At 45.7% G+C, this 22,417-nt stretch overlaps 1 protein-coding gene across 5 annotated transcripts; it reads left to right on the top strand.

Moving 5' to 3' along the window:
- Positions 1 to 600: 600 nt before the first annotated feature.
- LOC142378680 (axin-2-like) lies at positions 601 to 22,188 on the top strand. 5 transcript variants are annotated; one of them, XM_075463477.1, is made up of 11 exons: positions 601 to 665; positions 7,838 to 8,779; positions 11,222 to 11,362; positions 13,921 to 14,023; positions 15,596 to 15,736; positions 16,326 to 16,747; positions 16,837 to 16,986; positions 17,078 to 17,311; positions 17,414 to 17,518; positions 17,980 to 18,105; positions 20,473 to 22,188. In XM_075463477.1, exons 2-11 carry the CDS (start codon positions 7,947 to 7,949, stop codon positions 20,597 to 20,599), a joined length of 2,382 nt encoding a protein of 793 aa, XP_075319592.1. In that variant the 5' UTR covers positions 601 to 665; positions 7,838 to 7,946; the 3' UTR covers positions 20,600 to 22,188. The 5 variants fall into 5 exon arrangements, with proteins under 5 accessions (XP_075319592.1, XP_075319588.1, XP_075319590.1 ...); XM_075463473.1 differs by lacking the exon at positions 601 to 665 and adding an exon at positions 5,984 to 6,453; XM_075463475.1 differs by lacking the exon at positions 601 to 665 and adding an exon at positions 6,679 to 6,809.
- The last annotated feature ends 229 nt before the right edge of the window (positions 22,189 to 22,417 follow it).

Genomic DNA, 22,417 nt, shown 5'->3' with positions numbered 1-22,417 from the left:
GCTCAGCCTTTTCTCCCTGTTTCCCTTCCTCAAAGGAGAACTGCGGTATTTTCAACATTAAGCCTCTTTTATGAGTCGTCTCCAATGTTTTAGAACCCCCCTCACCGCTTTTTTGATGTTTACTGCTGTCTCCGGTATTTGCCTAATTTTGATTCTTCTCAACCTGCTTCAGAATGCCAAGTCATGTGCATGTCCAAAAAGGTCCGTAAAAGCACCATAAACGTCCATTTTCAAAATCAACAACTCACCGGAGTGGTTACTGGTGTGCACTGGTAATCCATATCAAATTTCGTTGCGAAAAGTTGCTTCTGTCGTGTTTTATTTGACATTTTGTACTGGATGTTCGTTGATATTACTCCGCCACCGCTAAGAAAATAGTGCGAGCATGAACGAGCTGCCAAATAAAACACGACAGAAGCAACTTTTCGCAACGAAATTTGATATGGATTACCATGTTTTAAGGACACACTGCACACCATGCTGAGATATGCCAAGTTTTCAGCTAACAGCTCTTTGGGAATCACCTTGTTGCTGCAGAAATCCTATTTTCTGTCTGTTAAACTGTGTTATCTTTGCTATTTTTCATAGATGCAACTAAAGAAATGGGAACAAATGATGTGTCTCTGTGACAGGCTGCTGGGAACAAAGTGCCTAAAGATTTTTTGGTAAGTTGTTTGTTATGTGCCGACACAACACTGGTTGATTCCTTGAGTTAGGAGCCTTTTTTAAGCTACAATGATTCATAGGTCAGAGTTAAGTGGCTTAACAAACAAAAAAGCACATTCCCCTGAAAAAGGTCAGATACAAGGACTGGATTGAATGAGTGAAAAAGCAGCCGAAGTCTGAAAAAAGACCTTCAGAAAGCCTGAAGAACTATTGCTCAAGACCACTTTAAAAGACTGTAAGAAAGTCTGGCTGCTTGGAAGAAAAATACAGAGAAATGTAATAAACAGGTACTGTAAGTGTTCTAGGGTTTAATGCAATGATGCAAAGTAGCATGTTGGTGTTTTAATAGCTGTATATACAGTCTTACTATTCAGAAAGACAAATAGACTAACACACACACACACACACTGCCTGTCCATACAGAATGGCTTGGCAAACATTCGCTCACATCAGATAGAGTTTCAGTTCAGCCAAAACGGATTAGGCCAAGGATCACAGGCATTGTTTCTATACGTTATTAAACTTTTAAGCCACCGAAAAACAGGATTGTAAGAAAAAAGAGGGAGAGTGGGAAGAGAGAGTAATTATTCATCCTCCCTGCTCACACACATCTACACACCCTCAGCTCCTTTTGTGCGTCTTCCAGTCAAGTTTCAAAAGATTCTCTTTTTTCCCCCCACTTTGTTGACAATATTACCTGATCATTGTAAATGCTGATTTATTAAGTTTTTCCCAAAGTTGAAATTAAAGTTTGTTTTCTCAAATTGGGTCTTTTTTTTTTCCTTTTTTTTTTTTTTTTTAAAGGAATGCTCTTAACAAGCCATAACAAGCAGATGAATGGCTGGCTTCTCAAACTTTAAGGGTGTTATGCACCATGTCCAACTTCAAAGACCGTCTTAACTCCACACTTTAATTGTATCTTCTTCAAGCCTGTCTGCCTGACCGCCATCTGATTCTGCTGACAACTGCACTCTTCTCTCTTCCCCATGCTCATCCCTCTATCTCTCTATCCTCCTTCTTCGTCTTCCTCCATCTGTCATGGCAGATATATCCCTCCTTATTTCCTTTAGCTCTTCTAAAGTCACTGCTACAAGTGTCAACTTAGGCACAAGCCCTAAATGACTTTTTCTGGATGAGTATGACATCAAGCGCTGGTGCAAACAGAACGATGCTATTTGCAACTCTTTTCCTTTCTCCCTCCTCACTCTGTTTATTGCTCCTTTTTTTCTTGCCATTTTTTTTCTCTGGGCCTACAAACAGACATTCACGCTTCTCTCCATATGGGCTTTAATTTGCCATTGTCCCCCAAGATATTCCTCGCTCAGGCTTGAGATAAAGGGATAATCACTTCAAAGGGAAGCCGGGGAGGGGGGAGGACTGTCCCCTCCCTCCCAGCTGAAAGGAGAAGTGGACAATACGCTAATTGAGAGGGGGAACTGATCACAGGGTCTGTTCAAAGGGGCGCCTGACCACGCCCCCTCCTCCCTCCGACGCACTTAATTTTATTAGTGTTTATGGTGATGCTTCAGCCAAAATTATCACTCAAACCCACCACAGCCTTTGAACTCCAAATTTTGGGTTATTTGCAATTATCCACCCTCTCCTCTGTTTTTCCTGTGGTATTTTAACACAAGTATAGGATTTGTGAGCAGGAAAGAGTGATAATATAAGCCGTATAGAATTTATTGTCCGCATTGTGGGAACATAGGCTGTGGGCTGTGATGTGATGCAAATCCAGAGGTTCTTACGAAAAAGCGACAAAAAGGGTGAATAAAGGCCTTATGTTTGACTGATGCAACTAATGATGCACCATCAAAGACTCGTGCAGTTCTGCAGCAGGAAGAAAGGAAGAAAGAAAGAAGAAAAGAAAAGTTTTTTCAAACAAATCATTCCTCCCATTCCACTGTCATAATATAAGTCCTCTATCTATTTCTGTGTATCCTGATGACACCTCTGCTGACAGAAGTGAAATGAATACTTTCACTGTCCCTTTAAAGCGGGCTCTAATTAAAGATGAGCTTCGTTTCCAATCTGCGGTGACACACCAGATGCCTTTAATTTCTTCCAAAACCACAAGCTCTCAATTAGCCTCCAGGTCACCCCGTTTTATTGGGGGTTCATAGCACGTCAGTGGCAGCACTCTCGTCCTGTATTGTGCTTTTAGAGCATTTGGATCTCCCTGTGAAATGGTTAGGAGCCTTAACAAAAGGGTCACGGCAGGGTCAACATCAAAAAGGGGGCTTCTTGTGGCTACTTTACAGCACCCTCTCTCTTTTGTCACTGCTGAACACAAGGGTGCACACTCAAGGGTCAACAGGTGTGTTTCAAGGGTTTAGCATCTCATAACCCTTCAAAAATTAATTTAAATAGGTAGCAAGATGTGTTTCAGCTGCAACTCTGCTGTTCACAGCAGTTTGCTTTGTTTAAAACTGACTAAAAACAAATGCATCCTGAGCTTTGAATGCCTTTAAAGGCAGTAGCCTGAGTAAAGCTTCCTGCCTGTCAGCAAAAATTAAACCGTCTCTGGACTTTTTAAACTGATACGTGCGGCCTAATTTAATTTGAGTGAGGATAATATCTTATCCCAAAAGAGAAATATCCCACTTTTGTCCTGCACCTCAAATATTAAATTTTATAACCCGTCAAGATCTCAGTTCTACTTACTTTAAAGAAGTTTTTGGCAGATAACACTGTGGCGACACATTCATCTCTTAAATTTGGCCTCGTTCATCAGCAGAATGCTCCTAGAACGCCACGGTGCCGTTGCCAATGACCTATTTCGTGATTTTTAGTGCTATTAGCCGCTTTCGGACAGAGTAGTTATAGGAACGCAGTTATCAGAACTGTCCTACTCAAATTTCGTTCTGATAACTGTCCTTCTGTTTCAGTCTGCATTCGCACATGAGTCGGGACCTGATAGGGACTGATGCGGCGCGCGCAGCCGTCTGCTTCAGTGACGTGTTAGCCGTTAGCCGTTTAGCGCTACATCCAAACACAAAACAAAACCCGTAAAAGTAATTAGAGAAGAAAAAACACCACAATGAAGCTAATATGGAGAGCGGGGAGGCCACCGTGTTCATGGTCTGCATGATGGTGTTATTAATCATGGACGATCACATCAGGCGTCTAATATCGAGGCTGGAAAAGCTCACAGAGAAAGTCAGGAGATATTTTTTCATTTCATGAAGGAAGAAAGGAGAGCAGCGCGCTGCAGACAAATGAGACCAGTGTAAGTTTAACTTATTAAACACCCGCCGGTTGTGTCTGTGTCTTATGAGGAAACATTTCAGCCGTGATAGCATGACATGGGGCGTAGCTACCGACCACCAAACACCTCCGTCAGATCGTTCTATAGAACCATGAAAAGACCCGACCTCGGAGAAGGAGCTAAATAGTTATAGGAACTAAGGGAGAAAGCCCCGAGTTCCTGTATGTCCGAACACGGGAGAAAACGGCCCCGCGGATTAAAAGGTTATTAGAACTGCCAAAGGTTCCTCCAGTCCGAAAGCGGCTATAGCTTCCCATAGTGAAGAGTTGGAAGCTTTTTGCACCATTCGGTTGCTGCAATGTTTGCATTTTTGGCAGTAATATTTTGTTTTACAAGTTTATACATCTTCTTGAGGTGTTCGAAGAAGATTTGATGAGCATTATGAAAGATATAAACAACTTTGTGAATCATGTCTGACATGACAAAGAATAAAATTAAGTGACTCAATAGTTGTTTCTAATCTGACCCGGCACACAGTGACCTTATGTGCTTGCCCTGCCTCTTTCCAGATATGATATAACATTCAAAATATTTCCAGAGATTAAAGTAATTCCTGAAGAAGAGCTTTTGTGGATGTCCACCACAGCTGTTGTTTTTTTTCCCCTCCTTGAGGTTTGTCTCTGGTTAGGACAACGACTTCTTCTACTGAATTAAAGCCATGAGCAATGGTAGTCTATAGGCCACCCTCTGGTGACACTAAGCAGCCCAGTTTATTTCCTTCAGTTTAATAGAAATACATGATATGTATTTCTTCTCTTTATTTTTAATGGTAGCGTTTCAGATTTGCTCGTGAACGGATTCCCAACTTCAGAGGAAGAGACTGTGTGTTTAAATGTAGTTTTCTGAAAACAACCTACAGGATGTCAGTGGGATCAGCTGGACTACTGTTGCACAAATAAAACAAGAACCATCTGCTATTGCACATACATTTCTGTGTTTAACAGGATACATCAAAAGTAAAACATGTTGTCTTCGGGATAAATGGAGACAGTATGAGGCTCAACGCCACGGTGCAAGGCTGGAAGAGACTGTCAGCATAAAACACGTCACCAACAGACGTTTAATGGAGAAAGATTCCGACGCAGCTTGGAGTCCATGTGGGAGTTGCCACACATTATGCTTATTTCTCAATGTCTAACTTAATATGAATTAATCACACTTTGTGACCTCAGAGAAGTTGGATTTCATTGGTTGTCTCGTCCTGTACCATCAAGAGTTTTGTGAATTTGAATCCTCTGACTTATATAATTATATTCTCCTTTAAAGTTGATTTTAAACATCAAAGGGACAATATAGCCTTTGAAGTACCATGGGATTGGATCACTGTCTAACCCACTCTTTAAGATTCTGTCACAATGACATTAGGGAAGTCATGTGAATTAAAAGACTAGAGAACAGCTCTTGCCTTTGCTCTGTGTCCAATTTCAATCAAAATGTCATGCTGTGCCATTTTCCCTGAAATGTGGAACTAGCAAGTGTGTTACACTGACATCTTTGAGGCAAAAATCCTATGACTAATATGTAAATCATTTGACAGTTACGCTCCATAGCGTTGTCAAATCAGGCCCATAACTTAAAGGACAAGTTTGAAATCATTGTCTGCATTGTCTAAAATCACATTCAACCATTGTCACTTCACTTAGTTTTATAAATGTATCTTTTGAGGGGAGAAATTAAGAGAATATATATTGTAAGCCAATATATATATATTATATATTTTCCAAAAATGGTCCTACTTAAACAGGTGATGAATGGTGAATATGCCAGAGCGCGCTGCAACAGTAGGCTATAATAAAAGATATAATGGCTTCCCCTCAGCCAGCGCTAAACCCTCTCCTGTCACTTGAGGAGGTCACAGGCAACAAAAGAATTGCTTTTGTTTGCTTTGTGTGTCTGTTGAAACTTTGTGTAGTAACAGACGGACAGTGAGAATAATACTATTGGCGCGGCAGATCACTTACTTCTGACGCTCCAAAGCCTCAGGGAGTTGGCTCAAGATTGCTTGTCTTTGATAAGGTCCTGGCAAACTGCTAAAGCCTGTCCCCGCGTAGAGAAGTTTACTAAACGCTTATAAACCTCTAAATGTTAACCTTTTCTGAAGAAGAATCCTAGGGAAAAAATAGATCATGTAATTTGCATCTGTCTACAGTGGGTTATTTTTTATTTTCGGGCATTTTTTGTTTTTGTTTTATTTGGGTGGTTATTGCGAAGACGCGACGCTGTGTTTTTATGCATCTTCCGGGACCAGGCCGGCGGTTCTTTACTTTGAAGTCCACAGTTAAACCTTTAGCCCGGTGGTGGAGAAACAGCCGGGAGGATTTCTGCCGCCTGCCATGACTTCTTGAAACACTACCTGCGGAGAAAAGTCGGGAGGAAAAAGGCTTTTATTCACGACCGCATTCAAATTGTCCAGTGTGAGAGTCGGGACAGCGCCGGGGCTGTTGTATAGACGCAGCCTTGTTGTTGGACTACTTCACTTTCACGTTGTCTAATCAGAGAGCTGGTCGGGTACACGGATGGTAAGTTGGAGGAAAGCTGTTCCACAGGCCCCCTCTCTTGGCCGCTTTGATGTGCTGCTGCGGCGCTTTGAAGTTGAGAAATGCGGGCTATGTTTCTTGTTTGTGGGCGAGAGAAAAAAAAAAACCGGTGAGATAGATAAGAAGCTTATATGTGTGTGCGCGAGTCTATGAATGTGTAGCGCAGATAAAAAAAAAAAAAAAAAACGAGCATTTGTCGGGTGGTGCTTCTTCGGGCTGGGAAAGAAAGTGTGATGTATTCTTCGGTCGAAGCCCCCTCCACCTCCTTTCTTTTTCACCTCCTCCAGATTTTGACACCCCCAGTGATCTACATAGGCAGTGAGCCTGCCTACTCTGAGGTCAGTTGTTGAATGGAACAGAGTACATTAAACTACTGCGCTGGTTTCACAGAGAGGCAGCGCACATGTGGCGCCGCGCAGGCTTGAAATAGTCCGCCGCTGATTTTGTGTTGAGCTGGAGTACGATTCCGAGAGTTTTGGACAGCATTCGTCTCAACTAAAAATGGAGTAACAGTTGAACTTTTCACGGCTTTTATTCTGTTTGGATCTGCTGTGCGATGGTATGTTGCTTTGCGCTTATTTTCTTAGTCTTTAGCCTTTGGATTTTAGATGTAGTTTGTGGAGACTGGAACATCACTTTTCTTCTTTAACCTCCTGGTTGTTAGACTATTAGAGCCTCTTTACTTTTTGCGCGGAGTTTCTTGATTGGAGTCGTTTTGACACTGAGCTTTACGCTCAGACATTTAATTCGCGTTGGGCTGTAGCTTGAGAAAGATGATGTATTAACCTTCTTTTGGTTGGTATTAAGGCGACTGACCGCTTCCATTCACGGATGGGCGGCTGTTTTTTTTTTTGTTTGTTTGTTTGTTTTTTTACGTTTAACGTCATTCTAGAGCAGATTACAAAGTGTCGGTCTGTACATTTCTGGGATGGTGAGGACAAGTGTGTGCTCTGGGTGGAATCGGGTATGTGTGTGTGAGATGCAGACAGGGAAGGGGACGCTTGTTCGAAGCAGATTGGGAATTAATTGGAGTTGAAGCCTGTGACATGGACTCGTTAGGAAAACACGTGTAAGCCACAGTTGTGACGATACGATTTGGTGACGGAACAAGCCTGTGTGAGATGATTATTCCTGTAAAAATGTTTTTTTTGATGTGGCAGATGAATACACGGAGAGAAGGTAGACTGTAGTTGATCTCTCATTTAGGTTATAAATAGGTAAATGAAACGGGGAAGAAAGCCTTTCATATTTCCTTTCTCTGTGAACCCGGCGAGGCTTTTTTTTCTGAAAGGGACTGTTTACTTGATGTGTGTCTTTGAAGTTCAGCAGGATCTGGCTTTGATTAGATCAATACTTTGTGTTTCAGAGTGAAGAGGAGCTGAGAAGCTCCCCCGCTGCTTTTAGAGAGTGAGGAGGATTAGGCTGGAGCTCAGTGGAGGCACGACGGCACTCACACGGCAACCAGAGCTGGAGCCATGAGCAGGGCGCTTACGGAGCACATCAGCAGTAGCTTCCGAGAAGATGCTCCTCGTCCTCCGGTACCGGGGGAGGAGGGAGAGGCGTCATGCTACAACCCCAGCAGACCTGCCAAAATGAGAGCCCAGAGCAAGGTTAAAGAGACCTCCGTTACCGCCGCGCCTCCCGGCTCCACACCGCGGAGGAACGAGGATGGACTCGGGGAGCCAGAGGGCAGCGCGTCCCCGGACTCTCCCCTAGTCCGGTGGACTAAGTCCCTGCATTTCCTTCTGGGTGACCAAGACGGTGCTCATCTCTTCAAGACCTTTTTGGAGCGGGAGAATTGCGTGGACACTTTGGACTTTTGGTTCGCCTGCAACGGCTTCAGGCAGATGGACTTAAAGGATACCAAAACGTTGCGAGTTGCCAAAGTTATTTTCAAGCGGTACATCGAGAACAACAGCATTGTCGCTAAGCAGCTGAAACCGGCCACCAAAACCTTCATAAGGGATAGTATCAAGAAGCAACAAATAGACTCTGCTATGTTTGACCAGGCTCAGACGGAAATCCAGTCCCACATGGAGGAGAATGCATACCAGATGTTTTTGACCTCTGACATATACCTCGAATACGTGCGCACCGGCTGCGAGAATGCCGCCTACATGAACCACGGCGGACTCGGCAGCCTCAAGCTGATGTGCGGATACCTTCCTCCTCTCATGGAAGAAGAGGAATGGAGTTGTAGTGACCTGAAGGCGAAAACCTTAGGGTCTGTGGTTGGACTCTCTGCGAAAAACCTGAGGGCTACTGCTACCCTCCGGACAGCAGCTGAAGTGCTGGAGAACAACTGCAGGTAAGCGCAGCGCTCACCTGCCAAAGGATGTCTTGATTTATTGCATTTTAGCGCTGGCTGATTCATTTAATATTAGTTACTGTAGTAACTCATTAAACCACGGATATGAGGCAGTTAATTTCACAAATGCCTGAGAGAGAGGTAAAGCCACACGATCAAAGTGTCTCAGAGGAACATGCCTGTATATTTGTGCCCTCCTGCCTTGCAGTTAGTCAAGGGGTTGGAGGGGTGGGTACAAAACATCAATGCATCTGAGCCTTCCTTTTAAGTAAATGGTGTCTTGCAGGCAGCCCTCTGCTGGCTTGCTCAAGTTTCCTGTGCTTTGAAACCCTTCCTCCGGTTCAGGAATGAATTCAGACACCGAGCCTCATGACTGTTACAGCTACATCAAGAAGTATGATGCTATTGTAAAGTTGTTTTTCTTTTCCTCTTTTCATTCTGCCCACTAAACCACACAGTTATTGTTCACTGTCACAAAATTTTCTCTAATCCGGGGAAATGCTAACGCGGAGTTAAAACAACTCCGACTCTAGGCGGAGATATTGTTCTCTTGGTCCGAGATGAAAGCAGAGCTGTTTGTGGAAAGCATTTGCTTTTATCTTAAGAACTCGTCCCACACATTGTCCAACAGCTGAAATCTTTTCAAGCCAGGAACATTTTCAAAAACTGACTTTTATGCATGAGCCTGCATCAAAGGGGAGTTAAAAGTTTTTTTTCACCAAACAACTTTGTCCTCACATCTGGATGCAATTATTCCTCAGAGGCCTGATAATGCCTTGATGCTTGGTGAGGAAAGTGCAAGTTTATAGATAATTCATACCTTCCCTGTCACATTGTCTAAACATATTATGAGAGCTCAGAGTCTCCAGAAGAAGGGTTTTAAATAACGGCGTACAAAAGTGATCAAGTGAACCGACTCCATTTAAGCGTCCCCTTGAGGATTTTATCCTTCATGTGAGCAGATGTCAGATAACATCACAGCACAGTTGCTCATTTGCTTGGAAGTGGCCATGTTGAGTCAGGAACCAATAAGCTCAGGGTTTGTTGACATGTGGGCATATCCTGCTTTCCTGGTGTGATCCCCTGCATTCTTGTTTTTCACTAAAAGAATAGCGGGAGGGGGGGGAGAGCCCCTTTCTCTCCCTTCCGTCACCCGCGCTCTCCCCCCCCTTCCCTCTGCCCCTCACCATCTCTGTAGGTCAACCAATTTCCATCTCAAACATGTGGAACTAATTTTGCCACTGCACAAATTCTGTTTTCCCCCTTTTTTTTTCGAGAGAGAGAGAGACCTCGACTCTAAAGTGGTGAGAAAAGCACAACAGCAAAACATCCTCAGCTCCAGCCACAGATCCTGCTCTGCTATACATCGTGTGTGTCGGTGTTTGCCATTTTCTTTCTGCCTGGCACTTATATCTCCTCTGTTTGCAAGAAAAAATTCTGTCTGACACACTAAGCATGCTTTGGAGGGAGACAGAAAGACAAGAGGAGGGGAAGGGGTAAAAACAAGCAGGAGGGGGGGGGATCATGAAATAAAGAAAAGAGATGGAGAAAGAGCGAGGGGGTGCAGGAGGCCCAGCTGTGCTAAATACCTGACTCTTTGCGTGGACCTTCCAAAGGTCAGATTTGTGCTTGGGGCCTACGGCTTTAGTCATGCTGGGGTTCTCCTCAGCACTCCCAGCAGAAGGCATTCTCATAAAGAAAGGGGCCCACCTTCCCCCTTTCCCTCTCTCCTTCTCACTCCCTCTCTAAAGCTCAAGTTCCCCCTTCCTCTCCTTCCCTCCCTCTTCCTTGTCCACCCCCTTCACTACTGAAACAGGAATGCAACACAGCAGGAGAGAGTAAAAAGACAGAGAGAGACTTTAAAAAGAAAAGCAGGGGAGAGTTGGTGAAGGAGTGGGCCCCAGACTGGCTGATAGCAAGGAGAGATGGAAGCGGGAGACCATGGAGGAGAAAACACAAGTTTGAGAGTGGAAAAGATCAGGAGTCTGGCCCAAACAAAAGGGTGGAGAGATAACAGAAGAGGGAGAGAGAAAGGAGATGCTGTTGCTCATTCACAAACAGCAAGGCTGCTGACTTCATAAACACCCCCCCCCCCCCCCCCCCCCCGACTCACAGCCCTCGCATGTCAGGGAGGAGGGACATGAAAGGAAGAGTGAGAGAAAGAAAAACAGAGGACCTATAGCTCCATCCATAACACTGCTGTCACATTCCTCAGGCCCCAAACCTCATGAAAGAGACTCTTAATTACAGAAATCTGCAGAGAACATCAACAAAACAAACTCCAAGCTGACACGTTGGCTTTTAAATAAACAAGAGCAGGAAATAGAGCAAATAAACTCTGCCCCAACTGTGTCACCTTATCCCACTGTCTCCCACTTCACACCCCGGTCTGTGGAGGCATCCCGTTTAAACCTGGCTAATGTTTTCCCGGGTCTTTCACAGGTCCCATCGTCGAGGAGACCCCGCCAGCCCATACTTTGTGAACTCCGGCTACATTTTTGCCCCCGCCACTAGTGCCAATGACAGCGAGATCTCCAGCGATGCCACGACAGATGACTCCATGTCAATGACGGACAGCAGTGTGTAAGTTATCTTTATTTAAGATAAGAAATCTGGTTGATCGGTTTCATTACAGCCCAGCTGGCTCTGGAGATAAAGCAGCGAGCTCATTTCCGTGCAGCTGACCGTCGCCAGAGCTCTGTGAATTTTATTATTTCCATCCTATCTAAACGAGCCTGGACCAAATTTCAGTCAACACCTTTCCAGGAAAAAGTGGAGGGGTGTGAAGAAAAATATTTGGCCTTGTGGCTCAACAGGCTCAGCTTTTCTTGGGGCCAGGGGACTGCACCGTTGAAGAATAATGATGTGTAATGTATTTTAATTATCCTCCATGATTGACTCCAGGTAGTTCTATTAATGTGTAGTTGTTGCTGTGGCCTCGAGGGAGATAACTCTGGGAAAGTCATTATGTCTGAAGACCTTTTGAAGTTTATTCTGATGTGTTGCAGACTGGAGAGAGGGGAGAACAAAATAAGAACGTCTTGATGTGGGTGGGGGGGCGTTGCCTCATTTTCCTCAAAGTTGATATGTATCCATCCCACCCACCCTTCTGCCACAACAGACTTGTTTTTTTTCATATTATCTAATCGCTTTTTCCCTTTGAAGAAGTGGAGGAGTGGGGGAGGGAAATGGCCATTCGGGCCTCAAGACAAACTCATTGAAAAAATGTTGGCACCAAATGAAAGAAGGCTTACTCACATGGTGGGTCGGTTTCCTGCCACTGGCCTCTGCGGCGTGCTGAGATCATGTGTCTGCGAGGCTTTCACAGGGGTTACTCATTTCTAGACCTAGGGACAAGACACAAGGGGACCCCCCCACCCCCCCTCCTCCTCAAAAAAGAAAATTAAAAGAATAGATAAAAATCACAACTTCTCTCCTTCACCTTCCAGAACCATAAGCAGAAGCAGTGAGGCTCCAAGTGCAAGAGAGTGAGAAAATGAAGTGCACGGAGTATAAAGGGCTTAACTGAATCGCTTTCAGCCTATTGTTAGGTGAGGGGAGCTTAGCGGGATAAGAGGGTGGCTGGCTGCTTTGAAAATGACTTGCAGTACTGAATAGGAGAACCCCATAAAGTAAGGCCCCATGAAACCATGAAAGAGTCCACGGCTGTTTTCTCTTGCCCAACCTGGACAAAGCACCCGGCCGTCAGTCACATGGTCTGCCGGGGTGGGGACGCTCCGCGGCCGGCGAGGGGGAAGCTGTCTTTGCTGCTAACTTTGGGGTTCTCGTTAGCGCATCGGTTCCTCTGGGCTGTTGAGTTTTACTTTTGAAGAGTTTCCTGTGCTTCTTCCTGTGCCTTCAGGGATGATGGCTTGTAGTCTCAGGGGTGCAGTTTGTGAAGCATTGATTTTGGTAGTAGGCTTCTCTTACAAGAAGAGCCTGGTTCCATTATCAGATCTTCCCTGATGATGCCACGCTGATGCTGCTCAGATGAAGACAATAAAAAAAGACTAATTGCTGGACAGCTTCGTATGTCAGTCACCTTCTTTCTACACATCTGCGGAGGCCTTTGACACAGACCTCTTCCTCGTCCTTGTCGCAAGCTCTCGTCTTTCTCCAGCTTCTTAACCTCTCAATCGAAGGAACAATTTGATCAGCGCGTCCTTTTGTAGTGGTTAAAAGACACACTGCAAATTTGAATCTCATTTCTCAGATAAAGAACAAGAGGAGAAGGATTTGGGAAAGGGGGGGGTTGGAAGAAGGGTTGGGGGGGATTTTTTCTCTCTTTTTGCTTATATCTTATTTATGGATTTACTTGGACGCTGGGGAATGCTGCTGCACCAACTTCAAACATTACCTTATCTTACAAACCAGCCTTTTGATGTTGCTGAGATCAGAGGCTCACTGCAGAGCGCTTGCCAAACGAAGATGGCAGCGGGTGCATATGTGCATGAGTGTGAGATTTCAAAGAGGCAGCAGAAAAAGTAGCGTTTGGGCTAGGTCAGACACTTCTGAGCAGCCAAAACGGCCATGATAATTGGCCAAGCTTAAGTAGCAACTGACTGGAAAAGCTAGCTGACGGAAGTAAATGGAGAATGAGATTCCCAGAATGAACGCCTGATTTTAATGCTCCTTGCCGTATCTCTGTTTTTCTTAGCTACAAAGCCAGACGGACTTGAGTGCCATTTGCTACCCTGCTTTAGCCTTTGTGGGTTTTGACACTTCACAGCTACTGTAGTTAGCGCCGATTTCTCTTGTTTTTTTTTTTTTAAACAGAAACTGTCAGAGTTGATGCGGACTGGTGTAATTTTATTCCCGGGGCTTCTTTTGAAGCCTGTGGTGAAGTGTTTTGCATATCTCTGCGAGTGGCCTGGTGTGTTTTCTGGGCTTTAAGGGCTCCCCGGCCTTCTGATTTAGCAGTAGCGCGCTGCACTGAGCTCAGACTTCAGTGGTGAACTTCCTCCTAAGGCCACCTACACTTGTTGTGAAGGTGCTGTGACCTCTGCGATGACCTGCCGCAAGGGATGGAAAACTTTGCAACTGATTCCAGTCAGTTATCTGCTAATGAGGTTGTTTTCATCGATAACTTGCTTTTTTTTTTTTAACCAAAAGTAAATGTTTGATATCTCTCTCCTTCACAGAGATGGAATCCCTCCCTACAAGCTGGGCACCAAGAAGCAGCTTCAGCGGGAAATGCATCGCAGTGTTAAGATCAACGGTCAAATTACGCTACCCCACTTTCCCGTAAGTCCTTCTTCCTGACACTCTACCTCCTGTCTTAGTGTTTCTTATTATTGTGAAGGGATAAACTCCACCTTTTACACCCTGGCTGACAACTGGGTTCTGATTCTTTCTAAGAGTCTCTCTGTCGGTTTCAAGTCCCCCGACCTTCTGTTGATATAAATATGAGCTGTCTTCATAGCTGTGAGTCTCTAAATGTCACGGTGTCAGAGTTTTGAACAATGATGTCTGTAGGAGTGGTAAAAGCATCACAACAGTTGCAACAGTAATGACAAATTCATCAGTAAGCTAAAAAAAAAAATACCAAAACTTGTGTTTAGATCCCAGCAGACACAAATATCCGGTTCATTAGCATTTGAAGTTTGATTCGGAAGATCTAAGAAACTGGGTGAGAACAGATTGACACAGGATAGGAGCAAAGAAAATGAATATGAAGTTCTTTTGTCTTCATATCCAAACAGGTATGTGTTTTTGGAGGGGATGTGCATGTTTGTGCATGCGTTTTGCAGTTTTCTCTTTTCCTCTCTGGCTTTTTTTTTTCTCCCAATCTCTCCGTCTCTCTCTTCCTTTCCCACTTGCACTCCTTTAATGTCTCCCTTCTGATTTGGAGATGGCTCTGTCTCCCATGATGCACCAGCCCCAGGCAGCGGGGGCCCCGTGCAGGGCTGGCGCTCCTTTGCCAGCAGCTCTGCTTGCCTTTCTTCTTCTTCCCTTCATCGTGTCTACAAAGAGATGAGAGGAACAACAAAAAAAAAAAAAAGAGTCAAAATCAAGAAAGTCAGTGTGCCAAATAACAAAAAAGTAAGAAAGGGAGAAAGAGAAGCCAGCGCATATAGTTAAAGAAAAAGGAGGATAATGTGACTAGAGTACCTCTGAGCTGCCCTGCATGCAGCCTGGAAATAAATTACTACTTCCCTTCAGATCTTTCCAGTATTTGACTCCTCTATCCTCTCCCTCCCTCTTTTCCTTCTCTTCTCTGTCTCTCTGTCATCTTTGCCACTCAGCAAACGCACATCTCAATCCTCTTCCTTTTTTTCATGCTGTTAATTTTGTCACCCTCTCCCTTTTTCCTCTCCCCTCCTCTCCTCGCTCTCTTCTCTGTCAATATCTGGCTTTTATTCGGAGATTTAAAGCTGCATGTCCCTCCCACCCCTAGTGTGCGTTTGATGTTCGACAAGGGCCCTTTGAAGTGTGCTGACTTCAGAGGCTGCCTTGCTGATGGCTTGGTCGGGCTACAGAGGGTGCAGGCAGGGGGCCTCCCCTCCGAGCAAGACCAACTGCTGCCCCGCCATTGCTACCCCCTTCTCTTCCCCTCGCCCAGCAGCTTGGCACTGCCAAGGGCACTGGGCATGAGAAGATCTGGGGAGCGATGGGCGGTGAGGAAGGTTCAGGTTAGCTCCAGGGCAAGGGCATGTGGATTAGGCCTTTTGGAATAGTAGCAGGCTTTTTGGAACAAGATAGGATTAGGGCAAGGGCAGTGGATTAATGCACCATATTGCATCCATCAGAAACACTAAGTAGTTACACTTTCACACACATTAAAGTCTCCTCCTCTCTGTGTTGTTTGCCCTGCAGAGGACACACCGGCTGCCTAAGGAGATGACCCCTGTTGAGCCCTCAGCCTTTGCTGCCCAGCTTATCGCCAGACTGGAGAAGCTGAAGCGAGAGCAGGACACGATGAGCTCTCTGGAGGAGAGGCTGCAGCAGATCCAAGAGGTACGGATGCAGACAAACCTTCACACTTCCACTTACTTTAAACAGGGCTTATGCTTAGAAATTCTACACAGATCCAAGGTAGTTTGAGACGATGGTTCCATACTTCTCTCCAAAAGCCCTTAGAGCCCTTACTGGAATGACGAAGAACAGGGTAAACACCGGGGGATTTAAAAGTATCTGAATGTAGCTGCTGCCTCGCTTTTCCTCTACGTCCTCCTCTATTTCATTTGCAGAAGGAACTTTCAAACTTATGTTTCTAGACATACTTTAAGTTCCTCCAAATAGCACTTAGTTGCTCTCCAGTGGCACGTTTGCTGAATATGTGTAGTGCCAGTCTCTTTGTGAAGCACAGGCACTTTCTGCATTATAGATGAAACACACCCAAAGCCTGTTAGCGAAGATAACAGTGTGGCAAAAAGGAAACTCACATCAAGTTATCCAGGCGTTTGCTCTCTCCGACTTCAGAGGACGATAGATATAAGCTGGTGTAAGCTGAGACAGAAATTCCTCTGCTGGCTGCCTCTCCCTCATGTGACTTCTAATGTTTCGTCAACTGCTTTAACTTTTCATTTTTTCTTTGCCTGTGCAGGAGGATGAAAGGGAGGAGAGCGCCGACCTTAGCGCCAGCACCTCCCTCCATCACCCTCTGCTGCCATCTGGTAGCCACTGTGAGGAAGACCCCCAGGCTATCCTGGACGAGCACCTTTCCCGCGTGCTGAAGACCCCGGGGTGCCAGTCGCCTGGTCTGGTTCGGCACTCGCCTCGTTCACGCTCCCCAGACCGAACGGGCGCTTTGGTGTCCTCTGGCCACGGGCCTTTCTTCGGTGCTTATCACGGCCCCACAAAAGGTCTGATGAACGGCCGGCAGTCCACGAAGCACATTCACCACCACTACATCCACCATCACCACGCTGGGCCAAAAACCAAGGAGCAGATCGAGACCGAGGCGGCTCAGCGCGTGCAGTGCCTCTGCCCCCAAGGGGGCGCCAGTTATTCCGACTTCACACCTGCGTGAGTGTCGTAGCTTGGCTCTCTTCGACCTTCGCTGTGGTAAAACTGCTGTCCCCCTTTTCCTAACTCGCCTCTCGTTCTTCCTCCAGTCGCTGCAGCACTTTGTCCAGGCGGCCCATCAAGGCCTGCGAGGAGGGCGTGTCCTCATCCTGCCTTCCCCTCGTTTCCACTGACCGCTCTCAGAATGTCTGGCAGTGGATCCTGGAGAGCGAGAGGCAGGGCAAGCACAAGCCACACAGGTGAGTGTCGTTAATAACGAGCACATCATCGGCCCCACAGACGACTGGACTCCGCAGCTCACTTCAGTCTTTTTACTGGACCTCCGAACAGCTCTCAAGGCCTCAAGAAGTCCAGTCCGCTCGACCCCAAGATCCTGCCTGCACGAACCAACTTCTCCTGGGGTGGAGGTGGCATCGGCAATGGGGCTCACCTCCGTAGCCATCACCCGGGCCACCCTTTCATCCAGGATCCGGCCATGCCACCCTTACCCCCACCCAACACCCTGGCACAGCTGGAGGAGGCCTGCCGCAGACTAGAAGAGGTTTCCAAGCCGCCAAAGCAAAGGTCAGCTTTAAGCTTCAAACTAATCTGCTCCCTTTTCAAATTTCTATGAATCCTCACATTGTGATGAGGATCGATCAGTAATTGATTTCTTTGATTTCTCAGGCATTCTACAGCAGCCGGCAGCCTTCAGAGGGATAAGAGCCATCTAGCTGTCACCTTCCCCTCTGGAGGCAGCTCTGCAGCCAGCCTTGTACTCCAAGCAGACGAGTAAGAGTTGTCTTTTACTTCTGCCTTTACTTTGTTCCTTTAACTCAGTTGTTCTCATTTCCTACTCAATTTCTCTCCTCCGAATTTAAGCCCCGATTTAACGCTTTCTCGAGAATTCCCTCATTCTCCAAGCTTGTGTTTTCCTCCCAGATTTTCTCGCTTCCTGTTGTGAGTCAGCATAACCGCGTCTTTGAAGTCCTCTTGCTTTTTAATCATTTAAGATTAAATATGCTTTAATTCCGAATCCCCACTTTCCACGCATTTGCATACTCTCACTAAAGATGTGTCAAGTAGTCACTGCTTCATCAGCCTCCTTTATGCGTTTGTGGGTGTCTGACGCTGGGCTCCGGTCACCTGACTGCGAGCTCTCCGGGCGCCAGAGTTCTGTTTCTTAATTAACGGCTCTTTGTTCACGCTTCTGACTCAGCCGTTCTAAACCAGTTTTCATGTTGTATTTTCAGGTCGAAGGAGCTGGTGGTCACCTACTTTTTCTGTGGCGAGGAAATTCCTTATCGCAGCATGATGAAAACCCACTGCCTCACCCTCGGTCACTTCAAGGAACAGCTTAGCAAGAAAGGCAACTACCGGTAAATATACAGCACTCAGATACGTGCATGGGCTCTTATTCTGGTTGTTGGTGGAATAATGCGCATTTATTGTTGTACTCACATGCTTGTCTGCTAAGTGGGAGTCTGAAGCACTCGAGCCTGATAGTCGAGAGGAAAAAAAATGGGCTGATCCACTGTATTCAGAGCTTACAGAGAGGGGGAGAGGAGGGGTTTCTGGAGTGAATTTTTTCTAACATCTGGTTCTGATTTCCATGCTAAGGCCGCCTTAATAAATATGGCTTTGAAGCTTTGGCCATTTTTATTTTGTGCACAAAGACCATTGCAAGGTCCTCGCATTCCTCCTCCACACTGTTGCATCAGGCACCGAAATCAAACGCTGCGAGCACCTTTTTCTGTCAACGGACGTTAACGCGGCAAGAAATACCCGTCAGTGTCAGATGAAGAGGGCACGGCTGCTTAAATGAAAATGTAATCGCCGTCAGTTCAAATAGTCAAAGCCCTTCTTCACCGAAAAAAGAAACTGGTCCAGTGTGGAGTAGGTTTTGTGCCACTGACAACAGAAAAAGCCCATGCATGCCTATGACATCAGCATCAGGCTTCAGCCACATCTGCTTGTTAGGCACGAGAGAGAAGAAGGCCTGCAAACAAGTCATTGCACCCCTGCTATCCCATAACTCTTCTGCGAGCGAATGAGAAGGGGGTGGGCGGGTGGGGATGAAGCGTCTGGCTTCAATGGCAGCAGAATGTGTGGAGTTGGTTAATTTGGACTTGGCAGCGGTACAGCAGAGAACAGTACTCCGCGGCTCTGCCAGACGATATTGGTGCCAGATGTTGTGAAGAGAGAAAAAATCCTGCCACATAAAACATGTTCCAGTGGAAAGACTCCTTCAGTCTCTCTGTCTCACTCTCTGCAACAAAGTGATGACTTTGAACTATTCGTGAGTGAAAATTGAGAGTTTTTATTCTGGGGGGAACGAAAAAAAAATAGAATTGCCTGTTAGATTGAGAATGGTAGTGCATTCAATTAGTGAGGAAAGAAATGAAAAAGGAGCGGCTTTAAATGCTGCCCAACGAAGCTTTGGACAGTTTGCGAAAATATTTCATAATTAAGAAGAAGCTTCACTCTGCTGCCGTGCTAAAGCAAACCTCCTCCGTTTGTCTGATTACAATCAGCACGGAACATGAAGCTGTACGTGTACATTTCTGCACGCCCCTCTGTACATGTGTTGTTTGAATGACTCTAAGCTGAGCTCATAAAACACTGAGTCCCCCCCCTTTTTTTTTTTTTTCTTCTTTTATATTCCGAACACAAGCACACATGGGCAAAATGAGGCATTTTTCCATTACAAAGCTTATCATTAAATCCCCTCCTGCTGATCTGTAGCTGGGGTTTAAAGTAGAGAGCAGCAATCATTAGGAGACTTCACAGTCACCGGGACCGAGCTAACCCTGGGAGTTATCTCTGTAGAAGAAGAAAAGTGCCCAAGCGAGGTGACCCGTGACCTTCAGGAGACTGTCTGATCAGTCGGGGCAAAGCCCCTCCAAACTCGGCCCACATCCAACCTGTCGCACCCACTGGCCGAGCCGCGGATGATTCTGCCGTTTCCTCTTTTTTTTCCCCTCCTGCTCGCCGCTGGTGATCGGAAAGCTGCCCGAAGTGTGTGTGCGTGACAGCGAGTGTGTGGAAGAGTGTGTGTGCAGGCAGCAGTTTGGTCTTGCCGTCACAGACAGACTCTCAGGCACCTGAAATGTCAACCTGTGTGACAGAAAGACCCTTCATTTGACAGCCAGCTCAATTAGAAGCCATGGAGAGTCAGAGGAGGGCAGAAAGGTGAGGGAGGGGGGTTAGCTTAAGACAGCCTCTCATTAACCCTTCAACTTTAATAAGACCTTGCAGGACAGATAGTCATCTGCAGAATGGCCATGAACAAGTGGACAAGTGGACGAGCAGGCGATCACGCACGGATGAACGCGCGCTCACCCAGGCTGCTTCCACAGCTTGAATTATCACAGGGAGCGTTTAAACGGAGGGTTCAGCTCTGTTTGCGCAGCGGTGTGATGTGGAGTCAGGCTCTGCCTTTGAAGTGCGCGGGGATGGCATTGAAGGCTATGACTAAGTTGTTTTGTACAGGATCCATTTTTGGCTCTCAGAGTGTGTGTGTGTGTGTCTGTGTTTGATTTGGACTAAAGGGAGTTGTGCGCAAGCATGTATACGTAAGTAGTCGTGTAGGAGCCTCAAAGCGGTTTAGAACACGATGAAACATATCAGATGCACTCCTGCTGCCACTCTGTCAGATACCATTTGAGTTCAGGTTTTTTTCCTCTCCTTTTCCTTACCTGCGCTTTTCTAATCGCAAACCTTCCTCCTCGTCTTTGTCTCCTCAGGTACTACTTCAAGAAGGCGAGCGATGAGTTTGAGTGCGGCGCGGTGTTTGAGGAGGTGTGGGAGGACGCCGCTGTGTTGCCCATGTATGAGGGCAAGGTCCTGGGCAAGGTGGAGAGGATGGACTGATGACCTTCCCCCGGCCCGACCAAAAGCTAAAAACTGTCCCGAAAAAACTTGAGCAACAGACTCTGTAAAAAAAAAAAAAAAAAAAAAACAACAAAAAAAACATTCTGAACTCTTTTTTTTTTTTTTTAATTTCCTAATATTAAGCTAAACAGAGTTAATATATCCAGCACAAGAGGAGTGATTGAAGGAAGACGAGCCAATGAAGTATGCCGAATTCAGAGGAGGTGCCGCCCCTCCCTGACTCCCTCAACCGATCAGCCTTAGAAACACAAGGGAACGCCACGTGAGACTCTGAAGACCAACACGGGAACCATGACGATTGAAGGCCAGTGGAGGGGAGACCCGCCTCCTCCTGAATACAACCACTGAAGATGTAGATGACTGTTGTGTTGTGATGTGACGACAGACCGATGGTGCGGACCGGCAGGCCACCACCAACCTGCTCTTAACGTTACACTCCAACACGTTACAAAAGCGTCCATACGTGTGCATATACATACGTGCATATATGTATATATACATGTATTATATATATAGAGGCATTCTACAGCATTTGTGTTGAGTTGAAAGTTTTTATTTAGTATTTATTGATAACCCCCCCCCCCCTCCTAAGTCTTATCAACCTGTGACCCCCTCCCTGTTTCCAGCCAATGGGCAAGCTGCTTTGAATGTTGGGAGAATACTGTGGTGAAACTGTTTGTTTTTATGTTACTCAAAGGTCGTCCCATAGCCTTGTTGCCACGTCTGACCCAAACTAACAACCTCAGCGTGGGTATCGTCCCTCAACTAATCTAATGGTCAATCCCAGTCTTATATGCTGCTGATAGTTTGTTATATTAAGTTTGTCACGCTAGCTTCTCCCGGCGCTCGGCGTCTCCCCCTCCCTCTTTTTATCTCTTCGGCGACATAGCTCGATCTTTTTTTGTTGTGCCTTTGTTTGTAAACCAGGCATTGCACAGGGATGGGGTGGGGGGGAGGGGGGTACACACAGAGAGGAGACCTAATAATGGCAGTGTTTACAGCCCGCACACCAAAATAACTCGTGCTAACAAGAATCAGTTTGGGTCACTGAGAACAACTTCTTGAGGAAGTCAGCTAGCGTGTTGGGAAAGAAGCGAGAACAGTGAAGAATTACAGCTCCAGCATCTTTTGAATGTTGTTACAGTAACACCGCGCACGGCAGAGCTCCTGCTTACATTGTAATTATGCATTCTGAAGTATGAATACTGACACACATCACGTGTGAACACACACACACACGCGCACACACACACAAACTCTACACGTATGAACACATGATTGCTGGTGTTTTCTGAGTACAGCACCTGTGCCTACATGGATGCCATACCATGTGCTACCCTGTTTCAGGGTTTTAATATATATCCCTTGGTTTTCAGAAGGGTTTTATGTTAAAAAGATATTTTTATGCTTTTAATAATGTCCTGTAATCATGTCTTTTTGTTTGGTTTCTACACCATGGCCTTTTTTTTTTTTTTGGTTCATTCTATCTAAACTGTAAATTATACATTATATACAGAGTTTCATTTAAAGATTTACATGGACCTATAATTATTGTAATTATTGAGAGATGTAGCCTTTATTAAAGTTTTATATTTTTCAAATGAAAGCTGAAGTTTCTGGACTTTTTTGTTGCATCTCTGCTGTTGTTTCCACGTCTTCGTGTCGTTCAGGTTCTGCTCACAGTAACAGTTTTCAGCACACCCACCCGTATAAGCCGCTTGCACCCAAAGACGCTGCTGGGTGTCCCCGTAGCCTCTGTTGTTAGTGGGCAGCAGGGAGTTTTCACTCGGTTGTAAT

This window comes from Odontesthes bonariensis, chromosome 4 (genome assembly GCF_027942865.1).
Source record: "Odontesthes bonariensis isolate fOdoBon6 chromosome 4, fOdoBon6.hap1, whole genome shotgun sequence".
Lineage (NCBI taxonomy): Eukaryota > Metazoa > Chordata > Actinopteri > Atheriniformes > Atherinopsidae > Odontesthes > Odontesthes bonariensis.
This window is presented reverse-complemented; position numbering and strand designations above follow the sequence as displayed.

Excerpts from the sequence above, each read along its gene's own strand:
- LOC142378680 (XM_075463477.1), top strand. The coding sequence starts at position 7,947 with ATGAGCAGGGCGCTTACGGAGCACATCAGCAGTAGCTTCCGAGAAGAT. Across the intron at positions 16,987-17,077 it reads GGCAAGCACAAGCCACACAG|CTCTCAAGGCCTCAAGAAGT; the intron begins GTGAGTGTCGTT and ends ACCTCCGAACAG. Across the intron at positions 17,519-17,979 it reads CTTGTACTCCAAGCAGACGA|GTCGAAGGAGCTGGTGGTCA; the intron begins GTAAGAGTTGTC and ends TTGTATTTTCAG.